Below are 27,143 nucleotides of genomic sequence, written 5' to 3'. Positions count from 1 at the left end.
CTACTGTCCGGTTTGTTTTAGTGATCCGGGGTGCCGAAGATGTTCCTCGGACGCGTCTGATTTTTTTTCTCTAGCAGTCAACCCTCTTGGTATTTGGGTTGAACTATCGGTGCTGAAGACGGTCCCGTTAGTCCCCTCTCTTTGTGGCGTTGGAATCTGCCGCTGATTGTGTGGATTCCACCGCACTCTGATGTTTATGGTGGTGAGTTGGCAGGCGTGATGCGAATAATAGAAGCGATCGTCTGTCAACACTGATGATGTTGTGCAGCGGCCTGGACTGTATGAAGGAAATCAACCTACTTATCAAAATTCCTTGAGGGAAGAAAGTGGACGTTATTATACGATCTCTTTAGCCTTTCATTCTTTATTTTTTGCAGCCCCAACTTGAATGTCGGACCAGTTGCGAACCATGTTGTTCTTTAATTACATTTAGTTTCCGATGTGTTCATGGTTTCCTCGTCGTTGCCTGGTTTTCGTGTGGTGCTTCCTTAACTTCGTTTTTTTTTTGCTCATCCGGATCAGGTCTCTTCTTGCTGGATTGCTAACAGCAAGGAGGGAGTTGTCTCGAGATGGCGTCTCGGGTTTGGCGGGATTGAGTTGGTCCAGAATCTGCGGCGGAGTATTTTAAGTAGTTAGCTTTAAGTGTGTATGAAAGGGATATGGCTAGTTTTGCTATCGCGAGGTTTTAGAGTAGTTTGAAGCAGAGCCGTATATTCTGGAACGGACGATATCTTGCTACACCATTGTAGACTTTAACGTAGTATACTAAAATCGATGATTAATTTTAATGTTATATTTTGTACTAGGAATTCTTTTCTAGCTTAGTTTCCTCCTTGTTCGCGTTATTTTATTTGTGGGAGCGCTGCTTGGGATCCGGACCATGGCTTGGAATTCCATCACACGTCATTTGTTCTTTCAGGCTTAACAGAGAATCCACATCACAGCTGTTGGTTGTTAGCCACATTGTTATTTTTATTCAGATTAGACATCTGAAAGTAGTATATTTTAGTAATGTTCTTTTTAAATATTCGGACGGTGCTTGACGCACAGTATTTATTACTTTCCGACAGATACGCCCTCACGCAAAAGCAAACTGGCACTCATTGTTTATTAATTATTATGTTATTTGTTCGAACCAAGTTGGTGAATTTATTGTATTTATTATTTTGTATTATGTATACTTGCCAAAAACCACGGCATATACGATTGAGAATTTATATTTTTTGCTTTGTGCACTTTATAACTTTTGCCAACTATTAAAGGTTCATCTTTTTTTCAATAACTTAATATTATTCGAAATCAATCTATTAAATCATTCATTGATCTATTATTATTTTCAACTTAATTACTCAATGCTTATATTATTACTCAAATTATGGAAGCAATTTTAATTTCTATTAATTACTTTATTATATTATACTATCTCTGCAATTTTATCAATTTAATGAATTGAATTAAATTTCTTGAACCAAAATATTAATTCATTTATATACAATATATTAATTTATTATACCATTTTATATATTATCTGAGGTGCATTTATGTAAATTTTTTGGCTATTATTTCCATTTTTTATACTGATATCAAATCTTTTCAAACTAATAATCATTATACAACTCTTCCTATCTTTTTGGAAGCTTTATCTAAATCAATTTTTATATATTCTAAATATTGCAGTTTTACACTGCTGGGTTGAATCCCCACTATTTGTTATGATGTGAATTATCTGTGATAAATTATAATATTTTATATATTTCTATATACACGAGCTTAGGTGTTTTTATATTTATTAGATCTTTTTCAAAATTTATAAATTATTGGTGGACCGGTTAGGTAGGGTAAATCTACGAGACCTCTCCCAGCTCTTCACTCTTCAGCAAATAATCTTCTTCGTTTTTTTGGATTCTTCATAAGCCTCTCCCTCTGTCACCAAATAACAGAGTGGAAATTTCATCTATATGTCTCCTTCGCTTCGCCTGTAGCCGCGCTATCTCTAAGCATGCCGTCCATGATGCCCAACCCCTGGGAGGATTGATGCTATCAGAAGACCCCCCCGAGAAGTTGACAGTCGAAGTCCTCGCTATGGCTTGTCCTTCTCTTACCGAGGTTGGAGGTAATGTCATGTTATTTTATAACATAACACACTAAGCCAAGGAAGTCTTTACGAGGGCAACACTACGCAAAAGTACGACCGGATCGCGCCTGCGCACGGGATAGTTTGTACGGAGTTCGTGACACTATTTCCGGCGCTATAGGAGATAGCGGGCTTTTTACACGAAGGCGAAGCGGGAGTCGATCTCTCAGTCTTGATCGTTCGAAGGAAGCAGACGTCTTGGCCAGTTCCGAGCCTCGGACCCTGGGCACAGGGCTTTCGATTTCCTGACGTTTTGGAGACGAGGACGATGGCCTTCTGAAGGATGTCCCCCCCCACGCCAGGAGATCGGAGGAACTCCACGGTCCCCACACGTTCGAAGACGCACTCCTCGATTCCGTCCTGGAAGGAATCGAGGGCAGCGAATAGGCTGGAGAGTCTTTTGTGTAATCGGTATTTATTGTTATTTTATGTTACGGTCCACCGACCGAACTAGTCTTTGTTTCGAATTAGCTTTTGGGTTTTTGTTCTTATTTATTTAAATATTGTATCGCTTTAGGTGCTCGTGATTCACTTAAGTAATTATACATTTTTATACACTGTAGCCCGCAAGTTATCTTATTTATTAATATACAATTGTTGAAATTTCTCTACTTGCGTTTCATTTAATTATCCTTCACTATTGTCTCTATGCATCAACATAGAGTGGCGCTCAAATCCGAGATATTTATATTTATTCCATCTTTATGTACTTTATTATTATACAGGAACATCCAACGAATGAGTGTAGTAACCGGACGGGTAACTGAGGTCTTAGAGGTAATAAGTCAAACCATCCACGACCCTGCATCCTATTTCCCCGAGTCTCATGCTTATCCCTATCCCATATTCCCTAAATCCCCATCCCATCCTTCCTAAATCCACATGTCAAAATCTTCAACATGACAGCTCCAAGGAGATTATGTTGAGAAATAAAAAAAAATACAAGAATAAAAACTGTTTTAATGCTTTTTTCTAAGGAATTATTGACCCACCCTCGTACCTAGTAGGTATAATTTTAAAATATTTCTTTGCTAAGTACATCGTCGGCGTTTTGGAAGATGCGTGCGTATTTTTTTGAATTTTCGGCGGCTGGGGAATAATTATTGCTGGGCAAATTCGATCAGACATATTTTTACAAAATAATATGAAACAGTTTTGAGTGAAACTAGACTAATTGATACGATTAGGTATATTGTATGGCTTGAGATGAATGAATTATTTATATTTAATTATTATGCATTGACTTTACTTTAACAATGCTGCTATGGCAATTATTATGCAAATGAATATAATATAAATGCTTTTATGATATATATTAAGTATGAATTTAATAAAGCTTTAGAGTTTAGGAGAATGAGAGTAATGCTAGGGTTTACTTGGCTTGTTTTTAGAATTAATGAAGGTATAAAAAATGAAGAATTAGGGTGACGCACCCAATTGTTGGCACTCCACCAATTATCAGCACCCTTCAAGTTAACGTAAAAATATAAGATATGTAAGCATAGTTAAGTTTGCCAAGTATAAAAAATGTGTTTAGCAATTAATATTGTTTACGACAAGCAACATTCATCACACCAGGATTAACAAAATAGCGAGAAAATAGTGCGTCAAAAGTGCTCCGTTGTGTTTTGTGATTTTTTCCGCCATTTTTTTTCTGCTACGGTAAGAAAATGTTTCAATAGCCTTGCTATTTTGTCTACATCTAAGTGTTTATCAATAAACTGACGATTTAAATGATTGCGGGATAGAGCCAGGCATTTGAATTTAAAATTTAATTTAAGGTTAATTGTTCGTTGTCTATGTTTAAAGGGTGCCAACATTTGGTATCGTGATTGAGTAGTTTTCCTATTATTGGCACATGTGCTAATAATTGGTTATTTTGATAAAGTATTATTTTTAACAGATTTTAATTTCTATAGCCTATATCATTAAGGCTCTAAGTAATTCCATTGATAAAAATATGTTACACTCGTTTTTTCCAAATGTTAGCCCCATGCTAATAATTGGTTTTGGCTTGTGCCAATAATAGGGTTAAATTATAGCTTGTGTCTTTATTTTCAGACTGAAGTATTCAAAATGGATCCAGTTAATGTGAAAAAGAGGAAAGAGAAGAAGAAGACTCTCGACAACACAATAATAAAAAGAAAAATATACAACCATGATAACTTGGTAAAAGCACTTGAGGCTGTAAAGTGCGGTATGAGTAAAAAACTGGCCGCAAAAACCTTTCATGTACCGAGAGGAACTATTCAGTTCAGGTTACGGAAAGTAGATCATCAAGACCTTCCAGGACCAAGTACAGTATTAACCAAAAACGAGGAAGAGACTTTGGTGAAATGGATTAAAGACTGTTGCCGCAAAGGATTCCCTAGAAGAAAACTAGATGTTCAATTGAGTGTTGCACATTTCATAAAGAAAGCAAATAGAAAGAATCCATTCAAAGATGGAATACCTGGTAATAAATGGTACCAACTCTTTTTGTATCGTCATCCCGGATTAAGTATACGTGCACCTGAGGCAGTCACAGCATCAAGTGCGGCAGTGTCAGAGCAAGATATAAGAAACTGGTTCATTGGAATTGAAACCTACTTAAAAGACAACAGTTACTTTACCATTCTCTCGGATCCAAGTCGCGTGTTCAACGGTGACGAGTCAAACTTTCAGCTATGCCCAAAAAGTGGAAAGGTTATTGCAATGAGAGGTGAGAAAGATGTTTATGAAGTAGACCATGCATCTGCCAAATCTGCTCTAACAGTTCTATTCACGTTTTCTGCCAATGGAGATACCACGCCTCCAATGATCATATTTCCGAATAAAAGGTTGCCTAAGGATATAACATTAAATGTGCCAGGAGACTGGGGTATTGGTTTGAGCGATTCGGGATGGATGAAGGCAGAGGTATTTTATGATGAACCGAAAACACCTCAAAGAAAAGGCGTTAAACAAAGTGAAAGAGTTTCCTTTGTCTTAACTTCAGACGAATGGCAAAGCAAGGAAACCCAGAAACGGAGAGAATAAGGTCTTAAAGAAGAACAAGTCAAGAAAAGAAAAGAGGAGAGAATCCAAAAACAAAAGGAAGTGAAAACTAAACAAGGAGAAAAGAAAAACCTTACAAAAAAAACAGCAGCAACGTTAATAAATAAACAGAGTAAGAAAGTGCAGTTCGGACTTGGTTCGGTGCAGTTAAGATTGAACAAGCCTCTGGTGCCAATAGTTAACCAACAAGTCTCGAATCCCATAGTTGATGAAGACAAGAAAAATGATGGGATTAGAGATCCTTTTGATAAAATTTTAAGCAGTCGTAAGAAATCATACACGGTGGAAGAACTTGAAGCCATTTTAAATGATGATGATTAAATATTTAAACGGTTAACATCATAAGAACTTACGTAATTTATTTTAGACACCTAAATATTTTTTGAGAATTTTTGATCTCAATTAGTTCCTGAATTTATTTAAATATAATCATTATTTCTTTTGAGGTTTTTTAAAAATAATGTTACCTAATAATAAATGTATGAATACTAGTGTAAAACGTGTTTAATTTGCATGATTAATACACTTTTTTGGATCTCTATTAACTGTGCCAATAATTGGAAAAGGTTGTGTCAATAATAGGAAAAAGTATGCCAATAATTGGAGTAAGGGCCAAACTCAGAAAATATCACAATTGTGTGCATATGCACAATACAAAAGTGTTATTGGAAGTATTCAAATAAAAGTTAAGTAAACATATTATTTAAATCAGAAACATAGGAACTTAGAAAGATAATTGATAGAATACTGTGCGAACTTGAACTGCTCAGTTCCCTTAAAGTGCCAATAATTGGGTGCTTCACCCTATATATGCATTAAGGGCTAGAATGAGTCTATTAAATTTTGTTGAAGTTGCAAAAGGGTGACAATAATTTGTCGTACATCTAAGCTTATAAGCTAGAAATGTCTCTTTCGCAGTTGATCGGCTCATGTCTGCATGAATTATTCAGGCCTCGTCATGGTCTTGGATCTTCTGAGGATGCCACGCTTTAGGCGGTATCAGTAGGTATTGAAGTCATGAAATGATGATAAAAAATGGAGCGGTATTTTGTCTAGGGATGTCACTGAAATCGGCACTCTTTTTGGACTCTGTACAATAATAACAACTGTCCGTTTTCTGTCGGTTTGTTCAAATCTGTCTGTTTAAATCCAGAACATAGACCAAATAGGTTGAGCAAGTGGTTTACATCCATTTCTCGTAAAAAGTAATGTTATGATACCTGTTTGTGGGGCGGACAAGATCAACAAAGGATTGTGGAGCCAATAAATTTTATTAATATGATAATCAAATTTTATTAACAGTGTTATGTGATTATGATAATTTTAAAAAATCGATTATAATAAAAGAATAATATTATAAAGTGAAACCTATTTTATTATCCAAACCCCATAATATAACAGGGCTGCCAACTACATTAACATTTTTTTTTCAATATTGAATATAGGTATATAAAAACATTAGAAACAAACCCGTTGCTATAATATCTCAAGAGTTCCGTCACCACCCGGCTGACCGACGACCAATGGACGACCCTCCCTTCCCCACAGCGATGCTACAAAAGAGATCTACGCGCAACTTGTTTCACATGTCGCGATTCGGAGGTATGGACCTAGCTATGTCGGACGACCTTGTTCTTGCACTATATCCCAACACTGGGTAATCAATGACAGGATGAAGTACGAATAAAACAACAATAAACAGAAAGTATAGGTACCAAATTATATTATATCATATTATGAGCACATCAAAAACAATAATATATTTAGGTATAACATAAAACTAAAATAATCGTAATTTACGTGTCACCATATTTTTTGTGGGTTTTTATGAAAATATGCATGCATGAACCGATAAATTCGTGTAGGGTAAACCGCCCAGTGAATGCACACTTAAGGACTTTGGATAATTGTAAAATTTCTAAAAAAGCATAGGTATTCTTATAGTTCTTTTAAAAAATATTGTACTTATCTATAACTTATGAAGATTAAAATTAATTTAATAGATATAATGTGCAAACCATATCTGTTTAATAAAAAAATAATATATAAATTAACAAAGAAAAGCCCAGTAATTGAACACGGAATCTAAAGTATGAACCTGAGAAAAACCAGTAAATAAACTAAGCATATTAAACATATTAAGCATTTATTATTCAACAACGACAACCATAAATGTCAGTACAATTAATTGTGTATAGCTATGTTATTACTAATTTAATGGCATTGAAGATGATTTTTCTGAAAAAATACAAAAATTTCGAAATTTTGTTAAACATTAAAGTTGCTCATTTATCTGCGCCACATCACAAAAACTGTTATTGTACTGTTAATATTCCTTTTTGAGAAGTAATCATAGATAAAATAGTTAAGGTCTACTTTTCAACCATAATACATTATTAAATTTTTTGGTCCATTCATTAGATTAAAAATGCTGGTTAATGAATTGGTACCGTAGTGTTCAAAAAAGTGTTCAAATACTAGCTTTAAGCTTTTTTATACATTTACATACATAAATATCGACATTACAGCTATATATTATAATCATTAAAGGGTATAATAATAAAAAAATATATTATAACTAATCTAAAGAATAAACACACCGTTTATTAATTGAATTAACCTCCATTAGAAAGACCACTTAATGAACACTGATATTTAACGTTACGGCACAAAAAACATACGAATAAAACGATATCTAACCTTTATAATCTTCAGTTACTTCAGCAAAGTCAATAAATGGGTAATGCAGGGAAGAGGGTAGAAAAGTCACAATTAAAATTTCGGACCACGCACACTCTTTAGTACAGCTAGGAACAAAACTTCATGAACAAAAAAGTCGGCCGAATATCAGCCCACCTCCTTGGCTACTGAGGCAGAAGGGGGTTTCTGAAGTTGTTTTCATATGAATATAAGTATTGTCAACGTATAAAAAAATCCCTACTCCAGATCACCCAATCACCGTATCACCCAATTCTTATGATTTTAAAATAATAGAGTTTTGTTCATTCACTGGGCGGCTTACCCTACCAAGTCGCAATGGCCGACCGGTTCAACTGAGGGTCGGACCGACTTGAGAAGCTCTTCCCTTTCAACCGACATAATATGGGGACACTCCCAGAGGATGTGATCGGCATCCTGCAATTCGCCACATAAGCAAGTCGGAGATTCTATTAGGCCAAACTGACTTGGAAGCAAAACCACTGTGTCCGGTTAAGAACTGAAAAGTCAATCTGGCTATCTCCATGCGCCACTTTATATTAGGAAAAATCAAATGCGTTTGTCTGCCGTTGGAAGAAGTGGTCCATTTCCCCTGCCACGCAAGCAGCGCCGTGTTATAAGCCAGGTCGCGTACAATAACCGTTCGAGCGCACAGGCTCATGGATCCAAGGACAGGCAACGCGTCGGTAAAGGCTGCTCACGTGGTGCAGTGGGTTAGGCGCTGGCCTTCCACCCGAGAGTTCTGGGTTCGATTCCCGGTCATGACACAAACATTTATGTGTTTTTCTCAAAGCCTGGGTGTTTGTGATGGTTCAAAATTACTAACAACCACCTTGTACGAAAAAGCAGGGACATGGTTATTAATAATTCTATAAAAAAAAAAAACGCGTCGGTAAAAGTCGTCTTATAAGCCTAAGTGAGGGCAAGTAATGCTGAGCGTTGACCGCTGAGAAGAGATTTCCATGATAACATGTATTGGCGGCATATCCAGTGATTCATTCCTTTTCGGTAGTATAGTGGTAAGTATTTCTGCCTGTCAGTATGATACAGTCGTGATATGGATATGGACATAAAGTGCATTTAAAATGTTTTTCACCAGTACATTTTCACAGTTTCGAGCATCGATATGAACATACATTACATTTTTAAGGTTTTTTTTACCAGAATGTGTCATTTCACATACTCTAAAATAATAATGATGCGAGAAACTATAGAAGAATACATGACATTTACAGGTGTGAATCATTTTTAAGCTTTTTCAAAAATTTGCGCATCAAAAAACTGCATTACAAATGCCGCAAATCAGAATACGTGAGAAATGTACTCATCTTCCCAAATAACTACAAAATCATATATTGAAGTTAAAAGGTCTTCACCAGTATTTATACGTCTACATTGTATGTGTTTTAAGAGTACTACTTGGCAAACATCTATATGAGCATACGGTGAATTAATAAGATTATTTACCAGTATATTTCACTTCATGTCTTTTAAGATTACTAAGTTGCGAGCATCTATATGAGCATAACTTGCATTTATGGGGTTTTACACCTGTGTGTGTCATTTCATGGTTTTTAAGATTACTTAGTTGCGACCATCTATATGATCATACTTTGCATTTATGAGGTTTTACACCTGTGTGTGTCCTTTCATGTTTTTGAAGACTACTAAGTCGCGAGCATCTATATGGGCATACATTGCATTCATGAGGTTTTTCACCTGTGTGTGTCATTTCGTGGTTTTTAAGATTACTTAGTTGCGAGCACTTATATTGGCATACTTTGCATTTATAAGGTTTTTCACCTGTGTGTGTCATTTCATGTTTTTTAAGACTACTAAGTAGCGAGCATCTATATGGGCATACCTTGCATTTATAAGGTTTTTCACCTGTGTGTGTCAATTCATGCTGTTAAACAGTACTAAGTAGCGAGCATCTATATGGGCATACCTTGCATTTATGAGGTTTTTCACCTGTGTGTGTCATTTCATGTTTTTTAAGACTACTAAAATCCGAGCATCTATATGGACATATCTTGCATTAATGACGTTTTTCACCTGTGTGTGTCATTTCATGGTTTTTAAGATTACTAAGTCGCGAGCACCTATATGTGCATACTTTACATTTATGAGGTTATTCACCTGTGTGTGTCATTTCATGGTTTTTAAGATCACTAAGTCGCGAGCATCTGTATGTGCATACCTTGCATTTATGAGGTTTTTCACCTGTGTGTGTTATTTCGTGGTTTTTAAGATTACCAAGTTGCGAGCATCTATATGGACATACTTTGCATTTATGAGGTTTTTCACCTGTGTGTGTCATTCCATGTTTTTGAAGACTACTTAGTTGCGAGCACCTATATTGGCACACATTGCATTTATAAGGTTTTTCACCTGTGTGTGTCATTTCATGTTTTTTAAGATTACTAAGTAGCGAGCATCTAAATGGGCATACCTTGCATTTATGAGGTTTTTCACCAGTGTGTGTCATTAAATGTATTTTAAGATTACTAAGTAGCGAGCATCTAAATGGGCATACCTTGCATTTATGAGGTTTTTCACCTGTGTGTGTCATTTCATGTCTTTTAAGATGACCTAGTTGCGAGCATATATATGGACATACCTTGCATTTATGACGTTTTTCACCTGTGTGTGTCATTTCATGTTTTTTAAGACTACTAAGTTGCGAGCATCTATATGTGCATACCTTGCATTTATGAGGTTTTTCACCTGTGTGTGTCATTTCATGGAGTTTAAGACTACTTAAGTGCGAGCATCTATATGTGCATACCTTGCATTTATGAGGTTCAACACCTGTGTGTGTCATTTCATGGAGTTTAAGATAACTAAGTTGCGAGCATCTATATGGACATACCTTGCATTTATGCGGTTTTTCACCAGTATAAGTCATTTTATATGCTTCGAGATGATTTAGTTGCAAGAATAAATTTTCTTGGTTTTGGTCAGGAATCACGCCCGTGTGAACCTTTTTGTGACTTTTCAGAGCACTTCCGCATCCAAAAACTGCGTTACAAAAGCTGCAAATCAAATTACGTGAGAAATGAACTACTCTTCTTAAAATAAGTCGAAGTTCCTTCGGAGTCGATCGTTCTGAGATTTCTCTTTTAATGTTTTGTTCATCTATCGTCACTTCTGAATACTGTGTCATTCTATCTTGGATTCCATCAGGCGAGGATTGTTGACACCTGTCTATATCGTGATGCTTTGTGAAAAAGCCTTTAGTAGAAACCTAGAAAAAACAAAAATAATCGTCAATATTATTCTAAATTAGATTTTTAACTGTTCTATTTGAGTTATTTTTTCGAAGCTTATGCCTTTCAGCATCTTCAGGCATTATAAGTGTAGTTAAAATGAAAATTACGTTAAGAAATGGTAATAGTACCAACATAGATATAAATACAAATAATGTTACGAAATGATCCATAAATATTTTTATTTTAAATTCACCTACATGTAACATCGAAAAGCAAATGCTTAAAATAGACGATGACACATTTATTGAGGTACTGCTCTTGGTAATATGTATGAATCTATAATAATTTCGAATGCAAAATTTTAAAATAATAATTTAAGAACACCAGAATAACGTACATACTATGAGGGAGTTTTGCACCTTGTTCAATAAAAACACATTGTAAGCTTCGAGTAGTAACTAGTAATTTATGTGTCAGTGTATTAGTTGAGAGTGTCCATAGTGTCGGAAGATGCTAAAGGCGAAACCAATGTCACAAACAATATTCAAATTGAGAGAATTTATATTCAAATTTCATCAAAGTAACCTCGATCAACAGTATAAAAAAATGATTTGATATATTATACTAGAACCATCTTGAAAAACTAGAGAACTCACGATGGCCGCGCGGCTTAAGCGTTATCGTATTGCGTCGTGGGTACCATGTGTGAGTCAGAGTTTGAACCTAATTCGTTGAGCAAGTGGCTGACAACCATTTCTCGTAAAAAGAAAATCTGTTAAGACAATCCTCTACTCTGTGGAGGCTCATATGATCCTATTAGGATCGGACATGGTCGAAAGAAAAGAGAAAAAGAACCATCTTATCTTGGCTACAATTAAAAACTGTTGTATGCAGTGTTACATACTATATCGGGGACGTAGATTTATACATGACAGTGCGGGAGAGAATTTATATTCAAATTTCATCAGGCGACTTCGATCAACAGTTTAAACAATATTTTAATATATCATACTTCTGAATTCCTGAGGCCACGCATACTAAGCGTCGCATAGGGACGGCAGTTATCCAAATAGCGACAGTCTCGAGAAGGAATGACTCGGTTTATATAATTTACACATATAAATTGTTATAGCATAAATATTTTGTGAATTTATAATAAATTCAGTTTACCGGTTGAGCACATCTGATATTTAAATAATGCTCTGAGTCGTATTATAGCTAAACAACTTAAAAACGGACCTGCGCAGAAGCACACTTACTTTCGTGCGCATATAATAGGTGTATAAATGCTGTGACCTTGTGTGAAAACTCTGTTTTACACGAGACAATAGTATACTAACAGTGTTTAATGAAAACCTCATCTCTATCGGGGTATGACAAAGATCCTTTACAAAGACAAGCACGAGAAATTATTGTTTTTAATTTGACCGAATATTTAAAAGTGATGAGAAGCAGTACATTTTTATGATAAGTAGATATTTTTTTTATATGGAAAATGTTTTTCACAGTTTGCGTTTTATAACAACTTTACTGAAATATCAATAAAGCTATTATTTGAAAATTATAAAAAAATGTGATTGCGTCATCGATATATTTAATATGTATACTGATAACTTCTACTAATTAAGTCATAGATAGAGCCCGATGCTCAATCGTCTGTCATAACTAAAATGTATTTACAACAAAACACTATGCAGAAAGCCTTTCATAGTTATGATCGAGTTGTCTATGGTCCACCAGATCTGCAAGAGCTTCGTTCCGTTTTTCTATTGAAAATAATACCATATATAAAAAAATTCTCTTTTTATTATTTAGGTAAATTATTTTGTAATAATTGTTAAACGATGACAAAAATATGAAAACTGTTCAAAATAAATTCAATAACTATACATACACAATTAATATTTAATTAAAATGATTTAATGTCTCCGCAATTAGTGAATAATATAAGATACTTTTTGATCCATGTTTTTCCCGATACGGTAACACTTGCCGTATAAATGTCAGATGATGTCCTTTACAATTATTACAAATTTGCTATGATGAGAATAATTATATAAAATGATTAAAACTCATATTACCATGTTGGTGTGTAGGTAACTAGGTACTTATATATTTCAACTACCTATCTATTGGTTTAATATTACATAAGTATCTAAATCTGAATAAGAAAATTTAATTCATAATTCATAGACACTGATGTTTCAATTCGATAATCGGTTTTACTAAATAATTAAGACATGTACAGAATCAACGAAAGTAAAGGAAAGTATGTCGTATTAAATGTCACGGATATTTAATAGTTGTTCAACAGTTTTAATTTGTAATAGGTAATTAAAATATCGTATACCTACTGTTATGAAATTGTACCTACTCATAACATTATAATAATAATATATACTACCTACCTAATAATGAGTACCTAATGAATGAGTTAAGGACTGTTGACAATTATTCACAATATAATATTATTGTAAGTATTGTGTTTCAATCGAAAACAAAAGATCTCTGTTCTCTATTTTCGAGATTGTACATTATCGGCATTTGGCGCGAATTCTACCAAGCGTACATCACTGTTTGCAATAACTGCAAACTGTGTACAAGCATATTCTGCATGCAGGTACATGCCAAATGAATTAAAACTATCAATATCCATATTGAGATCAATAATTGTTAATGAATTTGAGTGTATAGACTGTTTTATAGATATGCGAATTTATTTTAACAGCAGCTGTCAGTGGTAAATGGTAATACAGAAGGGGGCGTGTTTATAACAACAGTCGTCTATGGTTAAGGCGATGTCTTCGGCCTAAATAACACATATAATGTGACTTTTACGCCATCTATTTATATTTAAAGGCATCTACCATGAATTTCTAAAAATCTGTTACTAAAAACTTTGGTCAGTTTCAATCAGATGGCAGTGAGTTACCATAACTAATTTTAAAAGTAAATTAAAGTTGCCAATGGAATGGAATTCTAGATGAAAAAAATTGCTAGACAAAAATTCATTTACATATTATTATTTAAGAATATAATAATATATTCTAATATAACCACTTGAGACCCGAGGGAGAACCAGCCATCAAAAAAAATATTTCTTTGATTTTATGGAAGAGAAGTATTAGTCTATTGACAAAAAAATTTTTTTTACGTTTTTTTTATTTTATAAAGTAAAATATACTATATGCACATACCAGGTAACACTGCAGATGAATATTACCTACTCTATAAACTTAGGGAAGGTAAAGAAAACAACTTGTCATAGGAATGGTCAATTTTAATAGAACATTACACAATAAAAACAATACAAAAACATTATAAATAGGATAATTAAATATATTTACACTTAAAATTAGTTAAAATTATGAAATAAAAGCCTAAATATGTACTTTAAAATTGCTTTGAGCTGCATCCTATACTGTGTGATACAGCTCAAAGCAAAATTTTGTGCACACGTATATATTGCATTTTATGCAAATATACCTGGTGCGGGACTTGCATCCAGGGTATCTGCACACGGATGCTGAATGGTGGCCAACGCTGTCCAAACGTACCTCAGCGATCGGTTGGGGGAAAACCGTTCTCCTGCGAGCTGGTGGCTCTGTGTCTACCTGCGATGTCGACATGTTTCTTGGCCGACCTCGTGCTGGCAGTGTTAAAATGTTGGCTACCCGATCTTCATACCGAATCATAGCTTTCGCTAATCTGATTCAGTACGACAACAGTCTCATAATATCCTTTCGGGGTACATTTTCTAGTTTACAATTCCGCATATACATTAGCCAACAGTTTACTACCGCCAAGTCCACAAAGTGGTTAAAAACCCTCACAGGCCATTTGCATGTCTTCATCGCAGTCCTGTAATAAGCAATTATCCGATCGCAAAGATCAATGCCACCCATCGACATATTGTAGTGCTTTACAATGGCCGGCTGAGTGGCACTGATCTTCTTCTTTACTTCCTTGATCATCGCATGCAGGTACCAACAGGAGTACTGCCGACCGCAGTGGAAAATAATAACACGGATTTATTATCTTTCCACTTGACTACACAGACTTTGTCATCCTACCGAACCTTCTCATCCCAATCTCCCCTCTGCATTGCCTTATCGTTTTTTTAATTTCTTAATCACATCGCCGATTCTATTACTTCTGACAGTTCCAGTTAAGAATATTTTGTCTTGAAGTAACGAATCGGCGAGCTTCAAACTAGTGAAAAACGATCAGTATAGACAATGCAGGGGGATTGGGGAGAGTCCGGCAGAGTAACTTGACCACACTTGCGCCCAGACCGAACTGCTTCACATCTCCATCTGATACCGTTCCCTTCCCTACATATATGTGAAAATCTATCACTAATCCATCTCTGGCCGCGAGAACAAAATTTTTAAGGCCTACAGGATTTGGCTTGTTAAGCACAAATTGCCTGTGTCTACAGCGGCCAGTGAACGGCATCATTTGCTCGTCGATGGAGTTATGAGCAGGTCTGGGCAAAGTATGGCATTTTTTAGAACCTCACTTAAAAAGGGACTAATCTTCCAAAGTTTATCTGTGCAGCCCGTGCGGTCAGCGGTGTTATCTGCAAAATGAAAGTGATTCCGCAGTTCGAAGTACCCGTCTCTGGGCATTGCTTGATTAATGATTGGAATGCTTAGATCATAACACCAGTACATTTGAGTCTGCGGAAACCTTAATGTACCCATCATAATTTGGATGCCGGTGAATACGAATTTTGAATTCGTATTCACCGACCACAAGTCCCTTTTTTGTGCTGAATATAAATTTGTCTGCTCAGCTATTTTTTCGAAGAGAGCGAGGTTGAAGTATTCGAAAAAGGAGCTGAGTACATTGTCAGCAACATGCCCTCTCGCCAACAAATCTTCCTCCAATTCCGGACCAGCATTCGGCATACTGAAACAATAGGAAAAAAATATTATTACATAATCCATATTTCCTCATTAATTCAAGTATTTAGCAGTAAAAATACAAATAATGATGGGTAATAATATGTTTTGATTGAAGTTTACTATTCAAACCATCAACTCCTCATTCGAGACAATCGCTACATCATGTGTACAAGATGGAATGAATTCTTGTTTTTATGCCAAAGCATGTAATGAAAATGAATCTAGTGTATGACCGGATGGTATATAAAACCAATAAATATATTATTAAGAAAATTGTAAACCTACCATTTTGTGAGCCAGGGAAGCACCCTGGATTGTGATGTCGAAGGTTGTAAATGTCGAATGTAAATGTCGTCGCTGTTGTCGGACTCGTAACCGTCGCCGACTTCGCAGTCTGTCGTCCAATATTTCGTCGAGTTCATCAGTATTAAAAGATTTATCTATATGTAAACAAAAAAACATAACCTAATTACATTCATATACTCGTGTCAAACTTATCACTGTAGATAACGTTTTCAATTTACGATTATGTTGTATTAAAAACACGGACACGTGTTTGAAAGCACATAAAATATTTGATTATAATCGGTATTTATTAAATTCTAGGTAAGTTTATTAAATTCGGTTCTACAATCATAATATGCGAATGAAAGAAATTCACTATCAGATAATTTACAAAACGTACAAGATGGGCTCGATGACATTTGTCATAAACATAACCTCAAACTAACGTAAAGTATTTATAATTTTACGAAAACGATGAGTCTACGCCTAAAATAATATATATTGATGATAAATGCATGATGGTGATTGAAAATACAGTATATGTAACTCTTTTCAATAATTTTTGAATGTTTGTTTGACAATCAAAACTGCGAGACATAGTTTGTCATTTTGATGTACGATAATAATATTATTTATTATACACTGAAAAGTTTACTTACTTGACAAAAATGTTACTGATGAGTCGATTCCTTCCTGTTTTCAAACAATATACCTAATAATGGCCACATAAAGAAGAATTGTCATAAATCCGACATTCGACCGAGAGCACGAATGCTACCATAGACTAATGCTACCATATGTTAAAATGCGAGATTTGTTTATTTTGTTGATTATTTTTATCATAAATAATGATAAAAAAACAGTTGTAATTTAAGCAAATACTAATTGCAAATAATTCGCAGTTTCAAATTTTGAATATAGGCAGGTTTATACGTAAATTAAGTTAATATTGTAATTTCAATTATTAAGTTATTTTTATTCATATGGCAATTTCGCCTCAAACTGATAAACTGATTTTTGTCAAAATGCAGAGAAATGTTATTTTGTCTTGTCTATGTGTGAGTTTCATTTTCAACGTCATGTTATGGTATGTGTGTTTTGTATGGAGATATTTTGTTTCCAAATAATTCCACAACGGCAGCACCATACAGACAAACATGTTGCCAATTTGAGCAATTATTATGGTTTCGATTTCTATCGATTCGTTAATATACAAAAATACAAGATTAAATTTAAATAACTGCCGTAAAAATTAATAAATAATATTTTTAATAGAAACGCTAAGCGTTATTCGCGATAAATTGCGTGTAAGCCGAGATTTTTCGATTTTAATTGCGTGCTTTCTAACCTCTAAATCGATGTTTTTTAAATTTGAAAAAAAAGATATAAGGATATAATAAATTCCAATTTTCGCTTAGCGTTTCCCTGGGTAATAGATTTACGTACATTTTTATCGTAATTTTGATAATAAATCTTATGTCATTCATTCTTACCACCCGATAGAAATGTACCGAATTTGACACTTATTTTTGGTATATAGAACTCCATGATACTTCTTAATTTTTTATTTTATTTTTCTCATTACTTTTGAATATATATTTACCGATTAATAAACTTTTCTAGCTATTTTCGATAACAACTTTACCTAGAGACATCACCTTAAGGATTCTTTAGTTATATAGTTACCATATGGATTTCGGTTACTTACCAATTTTACTGTAAGTACGAATTGAGCATCGGGCTCTTAGTTTGTGTTCTCCTAATTATTTAATGAATACATACATGCAGCAATACAAACAGTTAACGTGGCCTTAATGAGTGTTTTCTTCAAAACTCAATAATTACCCAGTATTAATCAACCGATCATAATAATTAAGATACTAGGAGTACGGAGATTTATTGAAATTTTAAACGTCAACCTTTGATAAAATTCGGCGAATAGAGAAGCAAATGTTACAATAATTATAAAATTAAATGTACCCCATGTCCTGGTATGTAATCTGAATGCGAACATCCGGGTTGAGGATCTTCATCAGAAAATGGTGGCGTTTCGTCTTCAGTGAATTCGCGCATTATGTCAGTCTCAGCTTTGATACCAGTGACACCCGTCGCAGAGAACTGAAATAAACAACGTTTCGTATAACATGTTGTCAATAAGTACATATTATTAATATAACAGATTAAAACGTTATTATCTAGGTGAAAGTAGGCTGTTCAGATCCGACATAAATAGTGCACACTAAACATTATCAGGCATTCTTATCTGTTTTCATTAAATTAGTATTTAAAATTCCATTAAACCCTGTCTAAACTAAACCATAATATCGCGGTTAATAATAAGCGCTATCAAAAATTGATTTACTATTGCCAATCGGCTTTTGTATTTTAGTACCTATCAAAGTAGATTTTATAAAATGTAAATTTTAAAGGTAATTTAAAATGCACGTTATTTACTATCGATAAGCCGCCTGGTCATTACGCACCATGTGCGTCTTTAGCGTCCAATGACTTAATTACTGTAATTATGTACTTTTTTACTTTTTTTTCTAAAAAAAATTATTTTGTTTGTTATATTATATTTTCTCAGAAGCAGTGGCGGCCGGTAGTCTTCAGAATAGCATTTTCTGGTAGTGCGCAATGGTTTACCTTCTATAAAGAGAAGATCTTTTTCTTTCACCCTGTCACTACCCAGCATTCAAGCATAGGGCAAGCACAAGTTCGCGCCACTTCCCTTGATCCATCGCCAACTCTTGCGCCTTCCGCCATGTCAGACCTGCATCACGTAGGTCGCTTTTGTGGCACCGCTGCACGGTGAGTGAGGGCCGGCAATGGCGATGGAACCCTTGAGGCTGTGCCATAAGGGTACAACGTGTCACACTTTTTGGCGGCATCCGGAGCACGTGTCCTAGCCACGTAAGGTCGTAAAGCGTCTTTTCATGATTGCCTCAATCACCGAAGGCTACCGTGTTCTCTTACCGACTTCTCAGAAGGTAAATTAAATATGTCTTTGTTTATTTATACTATTTCTCAAAAAAGATTTTAACAGCAAGAATGATTTAATATCAATAAAGAAATATAAATGTCACAGTTTATGGCTTACGCTCTGAGCGAACAAAGCTTTAGCCAAATAAATAATCGCTGATGTGTTTTTTTGAATGAATTTAAGTGGTTTAGAAATAAACGCGGCAGGTTTGTATTTTCGTAAAATGTTGGCGATTCATTAAATATTTTAACTGTAAAAATATAAAAAATTAACTCCCCAACATAGTTATAAAACAGAAACTAGCGTTTTTGTTTCTAGAGTCCTACGTTTCGTGCGCCGATCTAAAAGTGTGTAAAAAATTCTACACAAAACGCCATTACAGGAACATTCGGTTACCGTTTAAGCAGTATACAATGATCTCATTGTAATTCTGTGCAAACTGAAAATCTATTTGGACGCAATCGTGTTGCGCTCATGAACGGAGAATTGTTAATAATACTGCTACATGTTCTACTTCGCGAAGTGAGTGATACACGTATGAATAACAATGAAAAGTTGAGCGATGTCTTCAAAAATGCAGGCAGTGCGTTGCACTTGCATGGTATTAGAGGAGCCGCCGCTGCTCGGAAGTGTTTTCAAAATTATGTATGTTCAATATATAAAATACCATTAAAATGTTAATATTTTATAAAGGATGACATCAACACAAAAACGTTGATCTTCGGTTGGTGTTTGTAGAAGTAGAATCTTAACGACATAGGTAACTGCAAATTTCAGCCTTGTAGTCAATCCTTTCGCTGAATAAAGTGACGTTAACCGCCCACAACAAAACCGATACAAAATTCCCGAAGTAAGTCCCGCAGTTCACACTGATCAGTTTAGCAACTACTCAGAGTGAGCTGTGGATGATGAAAGTCGACCTAAACGGTCAAGAATAAATCATAAATAAGAAGGTATTATAGAAAAAAATACATAGGAATAGTTTCGTAAATTTTGTTGGTACTTCTCGCGTACATCGCGAATCATTATATATCTGAGATATTTTATCGTATTATCAATTTGAAATCACAGATCAAATTTAATCTGCAATTGCGATTGTATAGAATCATGTGAAAGCTGTACGTTTCAAATACTATTATTGTCATGCAAATTCACGCGAATATTGTCGCGCGACTTCTCGTTCCAACAGATGCTATACAACCCTTTGTGTTAGATAGATTTAATCATTATGATAATTTTAATGTTTGGGGGGTGACAGGGCCTCTTGCCCCCCCCCCCCCCCCCCCTGGGTGCGCCACTGAGTTTGAGAGGTAAGATATTAATCGACGCAACGTATCTCTTCACTCTTCCTAATCAAATCTGATTGGCTCGCGTATCGCGAGAGAAGTTGTATGGAATATTAAAGATATCAAAATACCTTATTTCCAAATCTTCTATCTTTTTCGAAAACTTATTCTATCTTGTATATACCTTTTTTGGGCAAATCTTTGCGTAATTGCCGACCCCCATCTAAGAGTATGCTCTTAGCTCTTCTCCTATTATTCTAGTGTCCACTGTGAGAAATGGTGGAAGTAGGCATATGAAATTCGCAGTATGCATACAGGCCATCAGCCTCTATCTAATCACTCCCCCTTATATCGGAAAATTACAACCGGTGCATTTACCCACGAATTTTCTTCTCGGTAAAAAGGGGCGGGAGGGTTTTCCCTCTCTGGCAAAACTCCCTCCCGATGTCCCTCTGGGCCACTATAAAAGAGGATAATATCTCTGTACAAATCAGTTCCGTCCCAGTGATATTCTCCGAGCACGTGCAAGACTTCTCTGGTCTGCTACGCACTCTTCGTTAACAGTTTCGGTATAATACGTACCCGCGAATAAAAACCTCTACGAGTTTTACTCCTCGCCAAACAGTCGTCACTCTTCTATGACGTCACACACACACAGTAACCGCGAAACTAGTGCTCAACGTTGCGATCAGCTGTTCTACTACGAACACAAAATAAATACGCGTACGATCTTCTAAATTTAATCAAGACGCTTTCCTCTCAAATTAAAATAGTATTATTAAGTTTAAACTTTAACAATAATCATATAGAACTATTTTCAATTATAACTTTATGCTCCGACCAAAGACAATAACTATAGGTTGTTTGTGAACCTATTACTGTGACTAATTAAGACTTTTTACAAGTCTATAAGATTAAATAAGTTAGTTCGTAGAATTCTTAATATAAACTATATATTTTTTTTATATTTTACTGTGACCTTGGCCCTAAACAAGAGGGCCGTGTCATCGACAATAAATGTCATTAAAATAAAGCGAGTTTCATACATCAGTGCCTATATTGGAGCACCATCAACGAGTGCATCTACCGTCTACTCCTATTCCTCACTAAGGTGGTTTCCTCTCACGACACTTGAGCTAGTCGAACATAGGAGTTCGCCATATTTGACCCCCACACACATCAGACGCTGTCACCCCCAAGTAGGTGTGACGTCAGAGGGGCATATAATCGTTGGTGCCGATCAGAGGGGACTGTTAAGGAACGTCTCTCGACAATATGTCTGAAACGAATTCTACAGTTTTTTTACATATTGTTCGGCACGGAGCTGATACTCTGGAGAGACAGGTAGTTTTGGGTAGCCTCCAAGGCAGATGAAGCGGAGGAAGAGCGACCAAGTAAAAGAGCTGACAGAGGGCAGCCTTCACTCTGTCCTGATAGAAGCAGAGGATTGAGAGGAGCTGAAATTCTTGATCGCTCAAAAGATGTTAACATGCCAAGGTGGTTACCATCCTCTGACCTCTACCATGAGGGAACGACTAAGAACTAATGGGAAACATTGAAAATATACAGATGAATTGGGCTTTTATTTAGCGATAATAACCGTTTACACGTAAAAGTGCTGACTGTCGCCAATCTCATTCTTAAATAGTAAGCGAGACGCCATGTTGTCATTTTATGCTACTTTTTGACATGTCGCCAAAATCGGTTAACTTCAAAATGAGACTGCGCGGTGTAGTTTGTTTTATTTCCTGCATGTTTGCCAGTATCGCTCTACTGCGCAGGCGAAGATTTCAAACAAATACCAAATGTCGCGTGAAAATTCAGAAGCGAACTTTTTTGATTCATGCAAGGAATCTTGCATCTTGCACGATAATACATGTTTACATGTGCATTTTCTTTTTATGGCCGCGATAATACGTACTGTCAGCAGTAAATCAATGTACGTGTGAACGGGGTATAAAGCTAATAATTATGAATAGTAAAAAAAACTAACCTCAAAATTGCAAATGGGATCGTCTCTATTCTCTTGCTTTACATAAGTGCTGGCGTCAGGATTATTTGGATGCCTAATCATTGGTGCATCAATCGAAGGTTTATCCTCTGCATTATACTGGTCTCCATCACAATATTCTCGCTTTACATCCATGTTTGCGACGGTACATACGACATACACCTTCGTATCAACGTTTTCCAAACCATAGATACTTTCGCGCAGTGTTGCCATCTTTTTCTCACCGAAATTTATTAAATGGTCCAAGAAATTATAGTATTTCGGCTATTATTATATTATAGTGCGCGTTGCAATCTTTGTTGAAAATGTACAAATGGATTTTTTGTTTCTCGCACAAAAAAACTGAGCTTTTGAGAAATTCCGAGGGCATTTATGGACACTACCGCCCAATAATGCTCCCTGGCGAATTCTATAAAATCCATTTTATATCAAAGTCAAGGGTTTTTTATCTTTTTCACGATAGTATTCTCTCAGCTTGCACACATTTTCTTTAAAACTCTCTAAATTACCTACCTACAGTACCTACCTACGAAAATATTCTGACTGGCCTTGCATGCCAAGTAAGTAAATCAGAAATCGTTTGAAATTTTACGATTCTATATGCTAATAGTCAAAAACGATTTTTGATTCAATACTGCGGCAAATCGAGAATAATCATTAGGTACTTATATATAATAGCAACAGGTCGGTAACCTTTCAAAACTTTAGATGGAATTATTATTCCATTAAAAAAATCATTTCAGTGGTTGGAAACAAAGTGTTTTAATTAACATAAACGGTTTCAAGACGTTAAGTTTTTGACCGGTATGCGATGTCTAGTTTACTTCCGTTGTCACTAGTCGTCACGTCAGTGACAGGTGTACATTTTCTTAATATATGTGAATTATAGATTGGTACATGCTTACCTATTTAATTTATCAAAATATATTTTGCCAATCACTCTTAGTTTTGAAAGTTGTCAGATGGTGTAGTGTTTTTAATGTTGAAATGAAACCGTGGACTCCTAATATTGACCATTAAAGTAGAGATGGCATTTTAATTAAATTTATTAGTATATATTTTGTTAGTAATGTATACAACATCTTTCTCATATAGGAGGGTATTGAAGTCATGAAATGATAAAAAATGGGGCGGTATTTTGTCTAGGAAAGTGATTGAAATCGACACTCTTGTTGGAGTCTGAACAATAATAGCAGCTGCAATAACATGAGCGCTGCGATGGCCGATTGGTGATGTATCCGCTTGGTAAGTCGAGAGTCTCGTGTTCAAATTCGGGGTGTGGTAAAATTCACATATTGTTTTGCATGTCTGTTGAAATCCAGAGTATGGACCAAATAGGTTGAACAAGTGGTTAACATCCATTTCTCGTAAAAACTAATGTTATGATACCTGTTCGTGAGGCGGGCAAGATCCACAAAGGGTTGTGGAGACAATTAATGATTATAATATAATATTCAACCTTTTTAATAATAAAGTGTTGTGTGATTATGTTATATTACAGTGGATTATAATAAAAGAATAATATTATAAGGTTTAAACTATTTTAATATCCAAATTTCATAATATAACAGGGCTTCCAACTACATTTACAAGATTATTTTTTTTCAATTTTGAAGATAGGTAGGTACTGTGAAGAGGGTGTAGAAATCAAACGCTCGGTCTGTTAAAAAAGAACACGTTTATTGCAATAGGTGACAGAAATATAGGGTTAGATTGTTTATTAACAAAAATAAATTTAATGGGAATTATACAGGCATAAAAAGTCAATTATTAACAAAACAAATGTAATCATGGAATTAAACAGGCATAAAAAGTCAATTAATAACACAGGTATGATATAAATTAAATTACATTTGAATAGTGACACGTCGAATAGTAAACAAAAAGAAAGCATTATTGTTATAAAGATTATACAGTAATTTAATCCTATTTAATTGCCCCAATACAGGGCTTTGTTTGGGGATACTGGGCCAATGATGCCCAGTATGACAACCACAGATCAAACCTGTAGGGATTTGGCTACACGAAGTGCTTACCAATCCACAAGTCAGCCCCTTTCCAGAGAAAAGGATACTTCCTGGTATTCTGGCAGAATATTTTAGTATATTAAAGGTTATTATGTTACGTAAATAAAACACAGGTGGCAGTGATATTTACAAGAAAAATTGTATTAATTTAGAATCGAGGATTGGGAGCTGTTAAAAGCTTGCTAGCCGTACAGGTATGGTTGTATTGGCGATTAGGCCAACCGGGAATAAACAAAAACCTATATCTATTTATATTTGATGAGATATGGTGCCACAAAAATTAGCCAATCAAAGAGCAATGACGTTCGATGAAATACACTTTTGCGGGCGGGAATAGAGGCACAGTCCCTCAGAGATTCGTCCAATGTGTCGTTTATTTATTTATTGAGGAAGATTTGTCCGGATGTAATAATGAAATGGGTAGAATTAAAATATAATGAAAGTGAAATATTTTTTTACGAGACACAAACAAACAAAACCGTGCGTCCCAGCTAATACGCCTCTATCGGGTTTTCACAGATGGCAGTACACTCGATAGATCAAAATTACTGGGGTAAATTCAAACCGGATAAATACGACATACGAGAATTCAATGCAGCGATTATTCACTTACACACCAATTAACGCATCGTGGCACAATATAACATACTATAATATTACGGGTCTTAATTAAACATCGCATTAACAGGGCAATCTTAATTCCTAAACACGTAAACGGCGATATGAATACAATTAGACGAGAATTAATTTACAAATAATCACGAGGTATTCCTCGGAATGTGGATGGCTAGGGATGATAAATCGATCTCGATTAAAAGAGAAACACTCAAAGAACACAGTAAATAAAAATATGCTTTAAAATTAACAGGGAACTATAAACTATGAAATAACTAAATAATGATAATTAAAAATAAAGATAATGTCAACTAGAATTATTTTTAACGCTGACAGGGCACGGTTTTAATATTAATCAAGCACAATGTAATGCATTAGTTTGAAATAAACTTACATTAATTGACGTAAAACAAAAAATGGAACGACGAGAGATATTATTAAACAGGATTAAAAATAAAGAAAGAAACATTGATAAATAAGATAAAGAGTAATCAAGTTGTATGGCGGCGGGCTGATGGCTTCGGGACCTTCGGAGAAAGGCTCTGCAGGGACTCAGGTGTGGTCCGTAGGGCGTCGGGGAAGAAGAGAGAGATTTAAAGCCCCTCTCGCGCCGCCGAGGTGTAAGGAATGTTTTGATGGCGACCCATGGTTTCGCTATCCGCCGTTTTTATTTTGGCCTGGTATTTCGACAGGATTGTTGAACCAGACGAAGGTATTCTGGAGGCCCTTTGGGATGTCGTCCACCTGACTTCTCTGGTTTTAGCGTTTTGACGGTCGTCCCCCTTAACATAGGTGCTAAGCATCTTATCCGTTCAGCGGCTGGGCCGCCATTCACCGCGATGCGGCGCTAGGATGTACGTTTTTGCGATCCGATGGCCGCGGTGGGAAAGTTTGACATTTGAAAGATGCCTGCGTAATTATTATTGCCGGTCATCCAAAAAATAGTTACTGACATTATTAAGTCGATTGAGGTGGACAAGGCGGCGACTGAGAAAACAACAATTTCATGAAAATACTCTAGATATGCACTAACCCTGGGGTCGCTAGTCAAGAGAGTATAATATGAACATACCTATCTTACATTTATAAGGGTACACACAGGATGAATCTTATCATTTATTTAAGCAAAGAACGTCCCGAACGTTCATATTATGAATATATATCATGTACGATATAAAATATCGTAATATATTTTTTACGACACGACCTATAGGGTCGTGGGTCCCAGGTTCGAATCCTAGCTAACATCATGTCTCGTAAAAACTAAATCTGTTAATACAACCTCCACTCTGTGGAGGCCCACATGATCTTTTTTGAATCGGACATGGTCGAGAAAAATATTGCATTTAAAAAAAAATTACGAAAAGGTCTCTTAGATGTCTTTTAAGGTAATAACGTCATGATATGGATATGGACATAAAGTGCATTTATAATGTTTTCAAAAGTGTCATTTCACGAACTTCAAAATGAGAAAGAAAGGTATGTGTTCTTTAATTTGATTTGCGCGAGAACACATTGTCCTGACATTGATAAGCAATAACGCAGCTGTGAATCATTTCAAAGCTTTTTCGAGCATTTCCGCAGCCAAAAACTGCGATACAAAAGCTGAAAATCTTCCCAAATAACTACATAAGCGTCGGTCATAAGGTCTTCACCAGTATACGACTTCATTCTTTGGGTTTTTAAAAGAACTACTTTGCAAACATCTATATGAGCATAATGGTGAATTAATAAGATTATTTACCAGTATATGTCACTTCATGTGTTTTAAAATCACTTAGTTGCGAGCATCTATATGTGCATTTATGAGGTTATTCAGTTAAGGTGTCATTTCATGGTTTTTAAGATAAACAAGTTGCGAGCATATGTGTGACATTTAATGGTTTTGAAGACTACTAAGTTGCGAGGATTTACATAGGCATACCT

General features: G+C 35.4%; 1 protein-coding gene and 1 long non-coding RNA gene across 2 annotated transcripts; both read right to left on the bottom strand.

Moving 5' to 3' along the window:
- On the bottom strand, window positions 1–22,750 carry LOC147077193 (uncharacterized). Its single transcript, XM_085941021.1, has 4 exons — window positions 22,558–22,750; window positions 18,276–18,413; window positions 10,280–11,135; window positions 1–272 (listed from the first exon to the last, which is right to left on the bottom strand). The coding sequence occupies exons 1-4, from the start codon at window positions 22,708–22,710 to the stop codon at window positions 1–3; spliced, it is 1,419 nt and encodes a 472-aa protein (XP_085797147.1). The 5' UTR covers window positions 22,711–22,750.
- Window positions 14,226–17,894, bottom strand: LOC147077194 (uncharacterized). The gene is made up of 3 exons (XR_015069785.1): window positions 16,955–17,894; window positions 16,296–16,450; window positions 14,226–16,014 (listed from the first exon to the last, which is right to left on the bottom strand). It is a non-coding gene; the product is annotated as an uncharacterized LOC147077194 (long non-coding RNA).
- Window positions 22,751–27,143: the final 4,393 nt, after the last annotated feature.

The sequence above is a fragment of the Rhyacophila brunnea genome, unplaced genomic scaffold (genome assembly GCF_057557595.1).
Source record: "Rhyacophila brunnea isolate RB1 unplaced genomic scaffold, BYU_Rbru_1.0 scaffold_13, whole genome shotgun sequence".
In the NCBI taxonomy this organism is placed as follows: domain Eukaryota; kingdom Metazoa; phylum Arthropoda; class Insecta; order Trichoptera; family Rhyacophilidae; genus Rhyacophila; species Rhyacophila brunnea.
Note: the sequence above shows the minus strand (reverse complement) of the source record. Positions and strands in the feature narration are given on the sequence as shown.

What these genes read in the sequence shown, in the direction of transcription:
- LOC147077193 (XM_085941021.1), bottom strand. Translation starts at nt 22,710, where the DNA reads ATGGATGTAAAGCGAGAATATTGTGATGGAGACCAGTATAATGCAGAG. An exon ending in ATCCCATTTGCAATTTTGAG is followed by an intron (nt 18,414 to 22,557) that starts GTTAGTTTTTTT and finishes TGTTTATTTCAG; the next exon opens with TTCTCTGCGACGGGTGTCAC. An exon ending in ATTACATACCAGGACATGGG is followed by an intron (nt 11,136 to 18,275) that starts GTACATTTAATT and finishes TGTTTTTTCTAG; the next exon opens with GTTTCTACTAAAGGCTTTTT.